The 18,682-nt window shown below is 37.8% G+C and overlaps 1 protein-coding gene across 2 annotated transcripts in view; it reads right to left on the minus strand.

Moving 5' to 3' along the window:
- rngtt (RNA guanylyltransferase and 5'-phosphatase) overlaps positions 1–18,682 on the minus strand; it is a 420,807-nt gene that overhangs the window by 96,946 nt on the left and 305,179 nt on the right. For both annotated transcript variants that reach the window (XM_060856948.1, XM_060856941.1), the window contains one exon: positions 14,591–14,691. In XM_060856948.1, coding sequence (XP_060712931.1) covers positions 14,591–14,691 — 101 coding nt within the window. The remainder of the gene's footprint in view (positions 1–14,590; positions 14,692–18,682) is intronic.

Genomic DNA, 18,682 nt, shown 5'->3' on the forward strand with positions numbered 1-18,682 from the left:
TCCCCCCACCTTGTCTCAGTCCCAACCCTCGAACTCAGCACCACCTTCCTGATCTGCAATCTTCTTCCTGACCTCTCCGCCCCCACCCCCACTCCGGCCTATCACCCTCACCTTAACCTCCTTCGACTTATCGCATTTCAAACGCCCCTCCCCCAAGTCCCTCCTCCCTACCTTTTATCTTAGCCTGCTTGGCACACTTTCCTCATTCCTGAAGAAGGGCTCATGCCCGAAACGTCGATTCTCCTGCTCCGTGGATGCTGCCTGACCCGCTGCGCTTTTCCAGCAACACATTTTCAGCTCCTCTGATTTTGGCCAATTGAGCATCCTCAACTTTAATCACTCCAGCAATGGCATCCATCATTTAGCTATCAAAATCCTAAAGCTCTGAATTCCCTCTCTTGTTTCCTCTTGCAAGATGCTCAAAACACAAGAATTTGGTTGTCTGCTGTAATCCCATACTAGTGTCAAATTTTGTTTGATAACATTCTTTTGAAGCACCTTGAGACATTTTACGATATGAAGCATTAAAAAAAAACACAGGTTATTGAAGGTGGGGGAGACAGTGAACGAAAGGAAAAGTTTTCTAAGTGTTTTTTTCACTATCACCTGAGCCAATCAACTTAACAAAATTATAAAAGCAGCAAAACACTTAAGATTCCCTCAACAACAGATTCAATTAAGATCTGCTACATTTGTGCCTTCTTTGTATTGATAAAGTATGACAAGGCAGAAGATAGTGATTTGCCATGAAACAGTGCACAAGCTTTGAAGGAATCTAAATAAAAGTAAATTTGTTCTAATATGTGTTGATTAGAAACTAAAATGAATCTGGCAGTGCAGAAGTAATTAACTTCACAACGATATTTTAACAAGCAGTAATCAGTGTAATCTGGTGACAAGTGAATGGGATTTATTTTGTAGAACTCTATATAAAACCCCACAATACACTTCTTAACAGCCAGTAAATATGGCCTTGTAATTATGATGGATCTTATGTTGTCTTCTGCAGATTAATGATGTGATTAACTGTATTTAAGTTAGAAGATAAGTTTTGAGAATATTAAAAATGCAAAATGTGCGCTTTTGGAAAGATAAATTTCTATTCCACTGTTATCTGTTAAACTCCTGCACACCAAAAAGCTTGGTCAATCAGTATGCAATGGAACCAATGCTGACCCTGGGCCTTGCCCACAATAAAGCTTATCAGTTTTGACTGACAACCATTTATAATCCCTGCTTTCAGAATAATTAATTCACAAGAGATTCGAAGAAAACAGGCCTTTTGCAATAAGGCTGAGAACAACAGCATCAGACTGACCTTTAAGTGGACCCATCAATGAAATATAGAATAATTGAAAGGCGATATATTATTTAATTAGCATACGGTTTTGATTGACCCATGATTGATTTGTAGTAATGCAATAAATTTAAGTTAATTTTGCAACACGTATAGAACATGTACTTGTTAAATACTGAAATAATTATGTTATAAATAAAAACAGAATTTTTCAAAAATTATTTTGCCAATAAGTTGGCTCAAAGGTTCAGGGAACTTCTTAGTCTTTATTAATAAGAATAAAATCCATGTAAAAATTGGTGTTTTTGTGAGTGAACAATTTATTTTAAATAATTATTTTGAAATAAATCTTCAAATGTTTTTTTTAAAAATGCAGGAGTACCAATAGCACAAGCTGAATTCAACAGAGAAGGAGGTAGTAATATAAAATTATGACAGACACTGAGGGAACTGTGGAGACAAAGAATTCTGATGGGAAACAATGAAGAAAATGTTGGGGGGGGTGGGGGGAAGATTGGAAATAAGAAAGAAATAAGGCACGAGGGAACAAGTACAATGTTATGCTTTGTGATAAGAGTTGCTGAAAGGGAGATGTCAGGGTAAGGATGACAGTCAGTGAAAGCTGAATGTAAAGAATCTTGTCCACAGTTAACTGTTTATATTACAACCATTCCCTAGTGTCATTACGTTTTTTTTTCCAAAATAATCCAAATCTTTCATACAAAATTCCCTGTTATCTACACAACTAATTGATAGCTTTTTATATCAATAATTGGTCAGTGAGAGCGGCAGTGCGCTGTCAAGGCCTGCTTGGAGAGACATATTTTACAGAATATCTTAAAAGGAGAGAGGTTGAGAAGTATTGGAAGTTTAGGGAGGGAATTCCGTATTTTAAAGTCTGGTTGGATGAAGTCACCAACAGTGGAGCAATTAAAACTTGAGTTATTCAAGAGACCAGAATTAAAGGAGCATGGACATCTTGAAATGCTGTAGGAATAGAGAGTACAGAGATCTAAAGGGACTAGGCCAGGGAAAAATGTGAAAAGGATGAAATTTTACCATCAAGTCATTCCATAACTGAGCCATTGGAAGTAAATGAGAGTCAGAATGATGAGTTTGGTGTGGGAGGAACAGGCAGCATATTTTGGGATGACCTCAAGTGTATGGGCATGAAAAAAGTGAAGTCTGGCCTAATCTGTTGGAACAATCAAGTTTAATGGCAACAAAGGCATAGATAAGTTGAAGCAGGGATAGTAAGGTGAAAGCACAAAGGCTTAAATAAGCAATCTTATTGATGGTATGTACTTATAGTCAGAAACTCATCTCAGCACATGAAGGTTGTGAACAATCTGGATCAGCCTGAGACTAAGATCGTTAAAGCCTGTGCTCAGTGGGAACAGAAAACAATAACTTCAGTTACCCCAACACTTAATTGGATATATCACATCTTCACACTTTATGGATATTAAAGATATGTTATTGCCAAATAATGTTTAGCATCAGCTGAACTGTGAAACTCCCACAGCAGTGTTCACTTTGGTTACATCTGTTCCTGATCTGGTTTCTACAACAACCACTGCATTGTTAACATATGACAGTATAGAAGTAGAAGTATCATTGGTCATGCTACTGATGCCTCCTCTACTAATTAACCTGTCAAGATAACTTATTAGATAAGTAGGATCCTGTAACTGTAGTTTGAAAATAACATGGTCTGGCTCCCAAACGTCCATTACTCATTCAGTAAATACTCGATAAAAACAGATTTTACTTCAAAATGAGGCCATAACAGTGCATCCAACTAATCACACAGAGGTCTATAACAATAGAGATAATTGAAGGAAAGTTGAAAAAGGATAGATCCCTTTGGTATACATCATCGCATCATATCTGTTCCATTGTTAGGTTGTTGACAGATAATCTCCATACATAAATTATACCACATGATTTTTATTGAGGTGAGGGGAAGGAGGATCATACAGAAAAATACAAACACCTGAGACTCATTTATAGTTAAGTACTTTGAATTATTTATCCTCAGTAACACACTTAAGAACCTTTATAACTTTAAATCAGTTCTGCATACTTTACAAAATAAATCTACACTGATCATCTTAGCTGTTATTCCCAATGCTCCAAATATTAATTGATTTATCAATGTTAGCTCATATCACTATCATTTTCTTGAATTGAATTCTATGACCCAGACTGACTCAGTTGTCTAGTTACATGCCTGCTATCTGAGGATTTAAGCTGTGCACACATATGAATATATAAGAGAAATGTAAACTAGGTAGTAGATGTAAATACTTTTCAAAGCAAAATTGCATTTTTGTTTGGGATTCAGGTCATTTAATAAAACATTAATGTCATCTTTTTAAATCTGAACACATTTACTATGATTTTAAATCTGAATTTGAAATACCACAAATAAATGAATGCAAAAAGTAATTAAGCCATTATCAGTCTTAATTGATAAACATTAGAGAGATCACTTAGACATTTTCCAGCCCCGCGTGAAGATAAATACCATCAAGAAGAAACACCATCTTATTCCAGCAATGCCAAACGTTAATTTCTCAAAATAGCTGTCAGGATAGATTGTTTAAATGAAGGGCTTTTGCCCGAAACGTCGATTTTCCTGCTCCTCGGATGCTGCCTGACCTGCGGTGTTTTTCCAGCACCACTCTAATCTAGACTCTGGTTTCCAGCATCTGCAGTCCTTGTTTTTACCTATTAAATTTTAAACCTGTCCACATTTGGAACTAAACTGGGATTAAATGATTGCCCAGTGAAAACCTTCAGAAAAGGGTATTTAGGATGAGTAAGATTCAGGTACAAGTCAGAGTTTTAATAGCATGGAAACAGGCCTTCCAGCCCATCATGTTTGTCTGGTCATTGAAGAGCTTTCTATTCTAATCTCATTTTCCAGCACTTGGCTTGTAGCCTTGCATGCTGCGGTGTATTAAGTGTTCATCTAAACAGTTCTAAAATGTCTTGAGGGTTCCTGCCTCCACCACCCTTTCAGGCAGTGAGTTCCTGATACCTAAAAGCCTCTGGGTGGAAAAAAAAACCTTTTCTTAGATTCCCTCGAAACCCCCTGTGCCTTAGCATAAAACTGTGCTCCATGGTTATTGATCTCTTGAAAAAGGGAAGCAAGGACCTAGTTGTATTATCACTGAACTATTAATCCAGAAATTCAGTTAATGTTCTGCCTGGACTCAAATCCCCCATGGCAGATGGTGAAATTTGAATTCAACATAAAATTAAGAGTCTACAGACAACCATGAAACCATTGTTAATTGTTGGAAAAACCCATATGGTTCACTAATGTCCTTCAGGGAAAAAAATCTTCCACACTCACCTGGTCTGTCTTATGTGCGACTCCAGACCCACAGCAAGGTGGTTGATTCCCAACACCCCTTTGAAATGGCCAAACAAATCAATCAACTTTATCACTGTATAATTGCTACAAAGTCTCAACTAAGAAATGAAACTGCATAGACCTAGTACTGCCCAAGGAACTAGAAAAGACAACCGTAGTAGCAGCCCTGTCCAGCATGCAAAATCCTTAAAACATCTGGAGGGTTCGTGCCAACATTGGGACAGCTGTCTCACAGACTAGACAATCAACAGTCATATAGCCTTATAAACAATAACCCAGACTCTACCATCACCATCCCTGGATACGTCCTGTCCCACTACTAGGATAAACCCAGACGAGGTGGCGGCATAGTGGCCACCAATCAGTACAGAGAGTTGTTCTGGGAGTCTTCAACATTGACTCCAGAAACCATAGAGTCTCATGGTTTCAGGTTATACTTGGGCAAAGAAACTGCATGCTGATTACCATGTAACATTCTCCCTCAGCAGTTGGAGGTCAGTCATCTCAGCTTCAGGACATTGCTGCAAGAGTTCAGCCATCTTAGAAACTGCTATTTCACATCTTTGGATTACTGATGCAAACTATTAATACTCAAGCATGATTTTCAACTTGTATTTTATGACACTATTGAAAAGGAAAATAATCAGAACATAAATATTTCAATATTTGAAAAAAAAGGCAACCCACACCTCTATTTTAACCCAATTCTGGGCACCTTGAAAAAAGAAATGGTCAAAAGAAAAGAGGCGAAGACAAATCAGAACTAGAGATATATAATTCACAATGGAATGACACATTTTAATTTTTTCCCCAAATCAATTAAATCTGTGTTCAGACATCACTGTTTTGTCTCTCTAAATTGCTGACAAAGATAGAGAGCCTATAAGATTGAAGATAAGATTTTCAGGGTGTAAGACTGTGCATGAGTCAGAGATTAAAGATCTATGACATATGACATATTTGTCTATTCATGTGTATATGTGACCATCATTCTTAAAGTTAATAAATGAAAAAGATATGCAACAAATACTACTAATTAATCCCTCAAAACAATCATACAACAGAACTCTGCATGACTAACAATGCTGCATTTAAAATGATCCAAACTACAAATTAAGCATGGATCTTTGTATAAAATCCTTGAGAAAACAGCACACAATCAGAAATCAAATTTTAAAGGCGAATGCAAGAAAACATAACAAAAGGCCGTCAATCATAGGTCACGCACACGTTATGGGAAAGGCCATTTATCGGTTCCTGTGGGGAGAGAGAGCTCTTGTTGTCATCTTTGCCGTGGGAGTAAAATGAGCATATGCTGAAGAGCAAGACGTCATTTAACTGCATGTGTGTGTGTGCGTATTGATGTCACCCAGCATTGGCAATGTACCACACATAACTCTATCTTAAAGACACAACACTTGCACTCAACCAAAACTGGATTTCAACTTTCAGAACAAAAAAAATTAATACAGCTTTCCAGCGAGCATTAAGAAGAACATATAATATTTAGTCTCTACTAAACATATTGGTTCGCTCTGTGGCTCAATGGCTAAATCTACACTTATAGGTGTTGATTGTATTCATGTACTGCTGTGGGGAAAAGGGGAAATGTTACTAACAATCCTGTAACTAAATTTCCATTTGAATGTTGGTTGATGTCCAAAGAACAGCTCTGAGTGCTAGACAGGAAAAAAATCAGTATGCAATAAAGCTAATTTCATTGCATTGAAACCTAAAATCAGTGATAGATTAAAAGACAAAAATTATGGCGAGGGGAATGGAGATGCAGATCGCCCTTTCAGCAATACGTAACCCAAGTCTTTGAACTAAGTTTTTCATTATGTCTGTTATAAAAATAATAAATTCATGTATTTTGAAATAGTGAATTCAATAAGATTACAATTTCAGCAATCAACGAAATCAAAGGGCATAATTGCAAGATCCTTGAGAACAAAAGGTGAGTTGTAATATTTTAAAATAAATGTCAATTGAGTCAGTGACTGAAAATATTATAAAAATAAAAGGTAAGTATTGAAAAAGAAGCATTTTGAAACTCACTGGGGAAAGGGAAGGAAAGTAAGATTAGATACTCTCATTAAAGAACTGACAAAGCCTCTTGCATTATAAGTTGAATGAACTCTTATAATTTAAATTTCTATTATTCTATATTAGAGATTAATCAGTGAGCATCTTAAAGCACCACAAACAAAATTATTTACACATGCACAAGTTAGCAAAGAGGGCGTCAGTTTAATTTCTAATGTCATTAACGATACTGCCTACAAACCAGCATCTTCTTAGTGTCACATTGGAATGTCACCTTTTCGTGCACTCAAGTTTTGAAGGGGGCTTTGAACCCATAACCTATAACACAAGATTACTACTGGTTCAATTACTGATGATCCAACAAATCAGATATAAAATGGAGCATTGAAAATAAATTGGCTCAAAACAGAAAATCAAGATCTGCTACCATTGATAGCTTTCAAAGGTTTACATGGTAGATGCCATGCACTGTTCATGAGAACCCACATAATAGATTGACTAAGGATCTGAAAGCAAGACCTGCAGCAGAAATAACACACCAACTTATCATTTGGATTTTTTTGAGATTAAATTTGGCAGTATTTTGTAAGGCTATAAATGTAAGGTTGCGTACTCCGCCCCCTACTGTACTCCTTTTACACACACAATTGTGAGGCCAAATTCAGCACCAACTCCATTTACATGCTTGCTGACAACACCACTGTTTTAAGTCAGATCTCAAATTACAAGGAGTTGGCGTACAAGAAGGAAATAGAGTGCTTAATGGGATGGTGTAAAGACAACAATCTCTCCATCATCAGCAAAATGAAGGAGCTGGTCATTGATTTCAGGTAGCAGAGTGGAGGGCACGTCCCTGTCTGCATCAATAGTACTGCGGTGGAGATGGTCGAGACTGTCAAATTCCTGGGAGTGACAATCACCAACAATCTGTCCTCGTCCACCCACACTGACACTACAGTCAAAAAAAGCACAGTGACGCCTCTAACTTCCTAAGGAGGCTTAGGAAATTCAGCATGTCCATAAAGAGTCTAACAAATTTTTATAGATGTACCATAGAAAACATCTTATCTGGATGCATCACAGCATGGTATGACAACAGAGCTTCACAAGACCGAAAGAAATCACAGACAATTGTGATCATAGCCCAGTCCAACATGCAAACGAGCCTCCCATCCTGCAGCCTCACGAGAGGTACCCATACATGATCATAAACGCTTCCCACTCCAGTTGTACTCTCTTCTACCTTCTTCCGTTGGGAAAATATAAACATTTGTATACACATTTGAACAGATTCCAGAGCAGCTTCTTCCCTGCTGTTGTCAGGCTTTTGAATGGAACTCTTTAATGTTAATGTCAATCTCTCTTTGCACCTTCTCAACAGCTGTAATGTTGGATCCTACACTGTGTTCCTTTAACCTGATGCTCTTTTATACTACAATCTACCTTTAAAGCAAGAAAAACAACACTTTACTCCATAGTTTGGTACATGTGACAGTAGTAATTCAAATCAAATTAAATATGCTCAATGTAAATTTATTTATAAGCAAGAGAATAAGTAGAGATGATTATGTAAAGGATCTGAAAGTACATTATTGGAAAGATCAGTCATCATGTAATTGTAGTGAAAAAAGTAAAACAAACATATTGCAACATTTAAAAGGCATCTGGATGGGTATATGAATAGGAAGGGTTTGGAGGGATATGGGCCAGGTGCTGGCAAGTGGGACTAGATTGGGTTGGGATATCTGGTCGGCATGGATGTGTTGGACCGAGGGGTCTGTTTCCATGCTGTACATCTCTATGACTCTATATGGACAGAGAATGACATTGCAATATGACACTCATTACACTCCAGTAGCAGTACTGTATCAGAATTGCCTTAAACCTTGTCAGCGTTTATATAAGGGGAAGTTTGCTTGGAGTAGGCTCGAGAATATTTTGGAATACTTGAGTCAGAAGACAGCAAAGGCATGGATAAGCGTTTCCACAGGAATTACGATGAGGTGGATGGAGAAGTGTGAAAAACAGTACAGAACTGAAAGCATGTCACTCCTCATGTTAGGAAGGGTTTTAAAATGAAAGATCTGATCAAGGTTAATGTGGATCCTTAAGTTAGAAACAAGTTCAGGTAAAAACACAGGGATATATATATATGACATGGGCTTGATGAGAAATCTGGCAGAATCACACAAGATCTGGTGAGGCCTATCTTGACAATAGGACCACCTTGGAACAATTGAGTAAAACTTTAATTAGGTTTTGGGCATTGAGATGAGATTCTCACTAGGTAACTGAATCTTGCTTATTAAGAGTATTATTGCTTATTAACACTATTGACTGCAAATCTCACCTCATTAAGATGCACACGCCTATCTACAGTGCATATCGCTGTGAGCAAAAGTGTTTCTGAAAATTCTCAACATGCAAGTCAGAGCGGGTATATGGTGATTTCAGCTTGCCACAAGGAACTCCCGTATTGCTCACCACACAACAGAATCTCAGGGCATGATCTATGGGCACCAGCCACATGCACTCACTACTCACTGACAGTGGCATCAAAGATCTGCCAATCCATTAGGAACTTCTCTAAATTACTTTTGGAAAACCCAAACCTGCATTGCAAGGTGCATAAGCAACCAAGTTTTGAAAGGCTGCTGCAAGGAGACTTTGCATGCAGGAACATTTATCCAGCCCACAAATTGGATCAGATATAGCTTCACACTTACAACCTCTGGGCAATGAGAACTGTTTCATCTAACATGGCTGCCTGCCACTCCTGTTCCTCCCTATGCAGCTGAATTAACTCCCTGATTGCAATACCACAGCAGCCTTTCCTGCCTGGGGTTGAGCAATAGCCTTGCGTTTGGTAGACCTCCAAATGCCAATGCCTTAGCTGTGGAGCTGACATAGTGAGATGCTTGCCAGATTATGCTCTCTAAGCCTAAGGTCCCCCCCCAAAGAGGTGTCAGTATCGAAGCTGGGAGTCACGCGTGTGCGTGCAGGAGGCAGCTATACTTCCTCAGACATCACGAGGGTGGCTTCTCCACTGGGGTTGCCGACATCTCACTGGTATCTGCAATAAAAGGCATTTTGGGCAATAGTCAGAAGTGGTGTGCAATGAATGACACTGACAGTGGGTTTAAGGCAAGAGTTACATGGAACAAAGCATGGTGCTTACTCAGTTGATGCGATATGGATATCTTGGCAGCCTCGCGGAAATGGTCCCAGCCTTTTGCCCTAAGAGGAAGGGAGGGTCTCTGCATAAGATGAAGTGGGCAGCATGGCTGTTAATACTGATGCAGTTGAGAGACAAGTGGTGAGATGTTTCAGTCAAGTGAGGAGGCCTGGCAAGGTTAGTGTTTGGGGAGGTTTGAGGGAAATGAGAGCAAGAGAAGAAAAATGTTGTGGGCAATAGTTGAGAATGGCAGAGCATGGGTGGGGGTGGGTGCAATGGTAAAGATAGAGAGATCATGATGTAGCAGAGAGAAATGTGTGCACTTTGGTCATTAATTTTGTTTTGCCACTGCCAACCATTCTTCCAGATTATGAATCTGCACTGACTTGGTGACAACTTTGGAGCAGGCTGCCAGGGTTTATTGGGGGGGGGGGCCCTCCTCTGCCGGTCCCTTGGGAGAAGGATGGCCCACCTCTGCACCATTCTGTTGAACAGGTCCTCCAAGTCCCTGGTGGAGAATCATGGCAGCAACTTACTCTTCTCTCGCATCTTATGGCCGAATGTCGGTTCTGAATGGCCTCAGAAAGTCAGGGCTCAGTCGGGTGCACAGCAAGAGGTATTGGTTTTTAGTGGATGAGTAGCAAGTACTTCCAGGAATGCAATTAAGTAAGATGAGAGAAGAATTGGACGAAAGGGGCACTATAGGGTAGTTAGGTAGTCAATGAAGTAAATTTGATCTTACTAGGCCTTTTAAAAACTCAAAGAAACTGACACTTAGCCAAAACATGCTAAATTCAGCCTATAAAATACGTTAGTCACCAGAAAAATATTTTTAAAGACCTGAATGACACTTGGATATTGTGCTTGAGATAATAAGAACTTCAGATAAAATTCTTGCTTCATATTTACAATTATTTAACCACCTGACAGAGCTATTTATAGTGAGGCACAAAAAGCTGAACAACCAGATATGCAACCATGTATCAACAACAGCAAGCTGTCAACCTGATTTTAGAAACATATTTGCACGTAAAGTAGAAATATTTGCATGTTACATACATATTAAGACGACAGTGGCTACAGTCATTGCTTCTTTAATCAATTTACCATCTGTGAACGATCTCTTGCATTTTTCAGAAGATGGCAAATGCAAAATGTTGTTTCAGCATCAGTCTCACCTGTTGCCATTGGTTTAGAAAAAGATGACCATTGATCTTTCAAAATGGCCTTCAGCTCATCAAACATCTTTATCTGACGTATGTTGTTCAGGGGAAAGCTATTCTTGAATTTACTGTAATTACTGCGTGGTGGACTTTTACTTTGGTGACCTACAAGATAAATGCTCTTCTCTTTTACAGTTCGTAACAGAAATCTGTTTTCCCATTCCATGTGGAAGTTGCACATTTTTGATTTCTTTTTAGATTGGTACAGGTTCATAACTTGTCATTATTGCCTCATCTTGTAGTCCATGACATCCCCCTATCGCTGTTCACACTCCAGGTAGACCTCTGGTTCTGCACCTCTGGAACATCCAGAATGTTGCTGGCTGACACAAAAGGTCATTTCTGTGCTTGTGATCATCTTGCTATGGCATTGGATGTGGGGTATGGCAGCGTTCCCAGTAACTTTTCTTCGTCTCGCATGGATTGATTAGATAAAGAGCTGAAGCATAAAGAGGGAGGGAAGAGGGACCAGCTGAGTTGTTCTTAAAGACAACATGGACGTGTTGGGCTGAACAGTCACCTATCTTTCTAGTACTGAATTATCCTGACTTCATACAGTAGTTCCTCGTACATTTCTTATGAATTTGTTTGCACTGCCTTTACAAAACCTGTGTTACCTGCAATGGTAGCCCATCTGGACCAAATTGAAACACAATGCAACAAGCTGGCAAAGTCTGTTATACACTCTTCTCTAGGCATGTAGCTTCGGAAAGTGGAAGTCAAGCAGTAGCCAATTGACGTGTATGCAGTGAGGGAATATGTGTAAGCAGTAAAATCAAGTGACAGCGAAGTGAGCTGCAAGAGAACACAGGCAGGTGGGGATAGACTGATCGACACTCTGCAATCGACCTGTTGATCGCGATCTACATGCTGGAGGCCACAGCTCCATAACGAAGTGAGGGTTTTGGTTAGTTCAGTTGGCTGGATGGCTTATTTGCAATGCAGAATAATGTCAACAGTGTGGTTCAATTCCAGCACCAGTTGAGGTTACCATGAAGGACTCTCTTTCTCAACCTTTCCCCATGCCTGAGATATGGCAACTCTCATGTTGAACCACTAGTCATCTCTACCTGATGAGAGATCAGCCCTGCAGACGGGTAAGGCTATGGAGACTTGACCTTTATAAGTGAATAACAAAATCTGCCATTCAGTGTATATCATGACAGCCCCGTTGGTCAAAAACATATATATTCAGATTTGATTAACACACCATGAAGTATGTTTCAAGACAGCAACATAGTCACTTTATTGAAACATGCTTGTAAACTGTGTACAATGTATGGATGATACCTTTGCTTTGCAAGTAAATTATTTTTCAGACAATTAAATTTATTAGTACTTTATAAACTAAATCACTTAAGTTCTGAAGGAGGGTCACTGGACTTGAAACATTAAATCTGCTTTCTCTCCACAGATATTGCCAGACCTGCTGAGTTTCTGAATTAATTTCTGTTTTGTTTCACATATTATACAGGATTGCTTGTGATGCTCTATTGCAAGAAATTTATCCTCCTATACAGTTTTATAAGGACTCAAAATTGCACTAAAAATATAGTTTTGGCCAAAAACATACACCATGTTTTCCAGTTAGTACTATTTCTGAGCCACAATATAGTTTGCAACTTACATTCTCAGACATTATTCAAATATAATTGCCTAATTATGGTCAAAAGAAATCATATGAACAAGCTAATCTCATATGACATGACTAACATATTGACTGGAGTCTTCATCACAGTCACGATGGTCAATTGAAAATTGTACCTGTCCTTTTAAGCCCACTACTCAGTTACTTGGTGGGAAAATGATCGGCTATTAGAAGTCAACAGTGGCAATAGTATTCACAAAAATCACTAATGGCAATAATATCTAAATGTTGTTTCAAGGTCGGAAAAGAATGGTTGGGAATAAATAGAATATTCACTTAGGAATGGACCTTCAGAAGACTTAGCAGTCATGATATTTCTGACCAGTCAAAAGTCAATTTTCTCCAAAATGGATAACTGTAAAATGACTGTTAAACAAATATTTAACACAGGATTGAAGTCCATGTAAGAGTGTACTTAATACATATTGACTTTATTTACAAGAATGGCATTAATACCAAAACATTATACCTATGCATGGTGGCTCAGTGGTTAGCACTGCTGCCTCACAGTGCCAAGGACCAGAGTTCAATTCCAGCCTCGGGCAACTGTCTGTGTGGAGTTTGCACATTCTTCCCATGTCTGCGTGGGTTTCCCCTGGGTGCTCCGGTTTCCTCCCACAATCCAAAGATGTGCCGGTCAGGTGAATTGGCCATGCTAAATTGCGCATAGTGCTAGATGCATTACTCAGGGCTAAATATAGGGTAGGGAAATGGGTCTGGGTGGGTTACTGTCCAGAAGGTCAGTGTGGATGCGTTGGGCCAAATGGTCTGTTTCCATATTGTAGGGAATCTAATCTAATCTAATCGATCAGGAAAGATTAAACCAGTCTGGGAGTTAATCTGAGAGCGACATTAAGGATTGTGAAAGATATGGATAAGTTGTCTAAACTTGATGGAATCAAGCAAGGAACCAAAAACAAGACAGTTACCATCAGTGAATTCAGAAGAAAAATCTAGTCAGAGAGTGGCTAAGATGTGCAATTGAGCTGAAGAGCCTAGATGCATTTAAGATAAGTTCAATAATCATTAGGAAGAACAGGAAATGTTAATGAAAGTAGAAGTGTGGGAGTTGGCTCATGTGTGTCAAAACACTGGTATGGAGCAATTGGACCAAACGGTCTGCTTCTATTCTATAACTGTGCATAACAAGTAACTATTTAGAATGTGATGGATGCATTTATAGAATTAGAGCTCAAGTGGAAGTCTCAGTGCATCAGAGGATGGAATGGCACAATATTCAATGCAAACATGCTCCCGAGATTTGTTTTACACAGGTTTCCGGTGTACTTGATTGTACAGGCCTTAAAGACAAAATCAAAAACTTAAATATCTTAAAATATGTATGTATGACTTCAAACATAGCATAAATTAAGAATTTACTTGATGAATTGTAAATGATTACAGGTTTTTGACATTTTCATGGTTGTGTAGTTTAAATAATCAGAAAATGTGGACAAGTGACATATAATGTGAAGGTCAAAGCCTTAATTTTCACTACGAACCATAACAGGAAGAGAAGCCTGAGGCCTCGTACGGTAGTTGCATCTAAATTCAACACATACATTAGTGGCTTTCGCAAATTAATTATAATTAAATAATAGTCTCAGTCTTTCCAACAATAGAAGCAAATACTTTCTTCTACATTGTGGAATCATTCCAAATGTAATGCTTGAAAACTATATGCTTATGAATATAATGAAAAATGAGTTATAGCAAAAGCAGTCCACCCACAGGTTGAAGCAACAATATTTCATGTCACGCTTTCAGAAAATCAAATCAAAAGGAATTGAAATGTATTTTTGCAAAGTTTACCTACCCTTCTCCTCCAAATTTAGTTATTTTCAGACGAAAGTCAACAGAATTTTGGCTTGGAGGTTTCCACTTCAGTATGTCATCACACCGACCAGGTTTGTATTTCTATATAAAGTTAAAAAGAGGAATTTAGTGGCATTTATTCTTTTACTTGTGAATCAAGCAAATTCAGAGCAGTTAAAGTATTTTATAATGGGGCATAGGCATCATTTACAGACAAAACACGAGCACATCAAATCTAAACAACTATAATTTCTACCCATATGCCAAGTGATTCATTTGTAAGACCTCAAAATATGCATTACATCATGCTACTAATGGGTCTATAATTTGAAATCATGGTATCAATTCAGGCTGTTCTGACGGAATTTGAAAGCAAGTGTACGCAATGGTGGAAGTTACTTAAGTATAAATGTACATTTGATGTCTTTCCCAATAACTGTGTCAGATACAAAAAATTATCTTGACATCGCTCAACTTGAACAAGTTAGGTCATTCCTAAAGTGTTAACTTGAAATATGAAACATTAACATAGGATATGAAAATAAGATAAAATTCAACCGAAATCACAATTTTTACTAATTTTGAGAATTGTTACTTATTCAATTGAACTTATCAACCTTTGCTGGCAAAACCAGTAATTGTGCCTGTCGCTAACCACCCTTGAAATGAGTGACTTAATACTTATCTCTTAGAGTATCTAAGGGTTAACCCAGATAAGGACAGATTTCCTTCCTTAAAGGACATTAGTGAAGCAAATGCATTTTAACAACAACCAACAGTAGTCTAATACTGACCATGAAATTATCTTTTTATTCCAGATGTAATTTAATTTAAAATGTACCAGTTTCTGTGGTGAGACTTGAACCCAGGTCCATAAAGCATTATCAGGGGCCTCTGGAAGACCAGCCCAGCCAAATTATCAATACAGAGCCATTTCCCATTAAAACTTGCAATGTAGAAAGGAACAGAATTCTTTTGAGGAATTTCAAAGAGCTGCTTTTGTTGATAATCATTTATGTCACTTCAAGTTGCCAATAAAAAACAACTATCTATTCAAGATAAATGTATAAATGCACTGAATTACAAAATACTATATTCAATTGAAAACGAGAAAAGCAACGAACAGGACTTCGTTAGTAACCAATCTGCAAATTGGTAAGCTGAAATTGCAACAATACAAACAGGTATAGTCAGAACAAAATTAAAATTGAAACAGCAAAATGGAAATGAATTATTTTCACCCCCTCTCAATTTTTCATAGGGACTTGGTCTCATTCAACTACCCAATGAAATAACATGAGGCAATTTCCCTTAAAAATAACAAACTGTGTATATTAAAATTTTAGCTAGATTTTCCTCTCAGAATTAAACCACCAGCAATACAAGACCCTTTGCACCCCTGTATTGATCTTCGATAACGTCTTCTGTCAGGCAGAAGATACAGACACCTGAATAATGCACCAGTAGGTTAAAGGAAAGCTTCTTCCCGGTCGTTATAAGATTATTGAATGGACTTGCTAGCCTCAAATAATGCTGATCTTGCTAACATTGATCTCTCTTGTACGTTCTGCGCAATGTTACCTATATGTCTCCTTCTAAATCTTATACACTTAATGGTAAGGTCGTGGAGAATGTTGCTGAACAGAGAGACCTTGGAGTGCAGGTTCATAATTTCTTGAAAGTGGAGTCCACGCTAGACAGGACAGTGAAGGCGGCATTTAGTATGCTTGCCATTATTAGTCAGCACATCGATTATAGGAGTTGGGAGGATATATTGCTGCTGTAAAGGACATTGGTTAGGCCTTTTTTGGAATACTGCATCCAATTCCAGTCTCCAGGCTTTTGGAAGGATGTTGGAAAAATTGAAAGGGTTCAGAAAAGATTTACAAGAATGTTGCCAGGGTTGGAGAATTTGAGCTGTAGGGAGAGACTGAATAGGCCAGGGCTATTTTCTCTGGAGCATCACAGGATGAGGGGTAGCCTTATAGAAGTTTATAACATCATGAGGGAAATGAATGGAGTAAATAGACAAGATTGTTTTTTTTTCCCCGGGATGGGGGGAGTTCAAAACTAGAGGGGACAGGTTTAAGGTGAGAGGGAAAAGATTTAAAAGGGACTGAAGGGGGAAAGTTTTCACACAAAGGGTGGTACGTATATGGAATGAACTGCCAGAGGAAGTGGAGGAGGCTGGTACAATCACAACATTTAAAAGGCATCTGGATGGGTATATGAATATGAAAGGTTTAGAGGGATATGGGCCAAATGCCAGAAAATGGGTCTTGATTAATTTAGGACACCTGTTTCTGTGCTGTACAGCTCTATGACTGTAAGAACAAAACCAAAATCATTAAGGAATTTAGGGTTACCTACACAGATTCACAAATGATAGAAAACAGTTTTTCTAAAAGAATTTGTCATGGTGCTCACATTTAAGTTAATGCTTTGGACTTTGAGGTCAAAACAAAATTTCAAAATTTGTTAATTTCTCTTATTAAAAAGGTAAAGTTGAACAAAACATAGAAAGTCGTCAACAGATATGGATAATTAGTGTGCAATTGTCAAATTAATTTCAAAATAGAAACGCTGAAGATAATAAAAACCTTTGCTGCATTCCTTGTCAGATATATCTTTCTGTAAGTATTTATTAAATTATTCTGTGCCCTCAATTAGATAAATCTTTAAAACAGAGTTCTTAAAGCTAAAAGAAATCCAAGGGCATGGGGAGAAAGCAGGAACAGGGTACAGAGTTGATCAGCCATGATCATATTGACTCAGTAGGCTCAGAGATCCAAGTAGTCTAAACCTGCCTCTATTTTAAAAAATATTTATATGACAATTTTTTTCTATTGTTATTGCTGATCCTCTTGAAATTACATTTTCTGATATTTGTGCTTTCTAACTTCAACACAGAACCTTTTGGGGATTTGAATTCAACTACAATATCATAGAGATTTTGTTTGCTTTGTTTATAGAGAACTTAAAAGGTTAGAACGTGATGGGCAATCCATCCACTAACACCATTGGAAGTCTTTAAGTTCAACGTAAGTACCTATCCCATCTACGAACGACATGTACTCCTAATGTGACTACCAATTCATAGTAAATTGAGAACAGAAGCCCAATTTGTACTTTTGAATTTTCATTGTGGATAGGAGCCCCAGTTGACCTTTATTCAAAATGCGAACAGTGTTCATAAATTGAAAACCACAGACAAATAAATATTAGTTTGAATGAGATGAAAGTCAGTGAGGTGTGCTCAATGCAATTGCTAGAATCACAGGAAGGCATTTGATCTTGCTTTTAAATATGTTGTTGAAATTGAGAGTCTAGTCAAATGGTGTTACCGCACTCATGAATTAGTCACTGTGATCCTTCCACTCAATTTGAAGGATTTCATACTCAGTTGAGGACACTTTTTTTTTACCAATTTAGTTTAACAATTTGTAATACAAAATGCCAAAGCACACAAGTAACAAAATGAAAGCACAATCTACAAAAACATCAATTTCCATTTTCTGCAACACTGGAAAGAAGGTGTTAGAAGCGACAAAATGACTGAATAGGTCTGTTCAACATCCTTAATCCTATCTGTCCATCTCAATACCAGCACATCTTTCACTTAAATAGACAGAATTTCAGGAAGCTAGCGCAAATGTATTCATTTACATTTCTTAAGTCTGGTTAAAAACACGTAAACAATGTCTTGACCTCTACTGAAACCAAGCAATTACACAAAAACACTTCTGGAAATTATATTCAATCTCTTTCCTTCTTTATTCTCACATTTCATTAAAAGCTATGTTTTAGAATTCCTTAATTCAGATTTCTCCATGTTGCTCACCACTCAATAAATATAGGGAGATAGCATACTCAGATTTTTGGAAAACTCTTCCATAATTTATCAATGAAAGAAGATTTTCAAGTGCAATTGATCTGTCTGTCTGTTTGTTGATCTTTGTCTTGCTGTCTAGAGAGAAAGGCTACTAATATTACTTCCCTTAAACAATGGGAGCTTGCCAAAATTATTTTTCAAAAGATTTCATCCAGAGGAAAAAAAATGTTGTAAAAGAAAGCCTGAATAAATTTTCACATT

Source organism: Hemiscyllium ocellatum, chromosome 3 (assembly GCF_020745735.1).
Source record: "Hemiscyllium ocellatum isolate sHemOce1 chromosome 3, sHemOce1.pat.X.cur, whole genome shotgun sequence".
NCBI lineage: Eukaryota > Metazoa > Chordata > Chondrichthyes > Orectolobiformes > Hemiscylliidae > Hemiscyllium > Hemiscyllium ocellatum.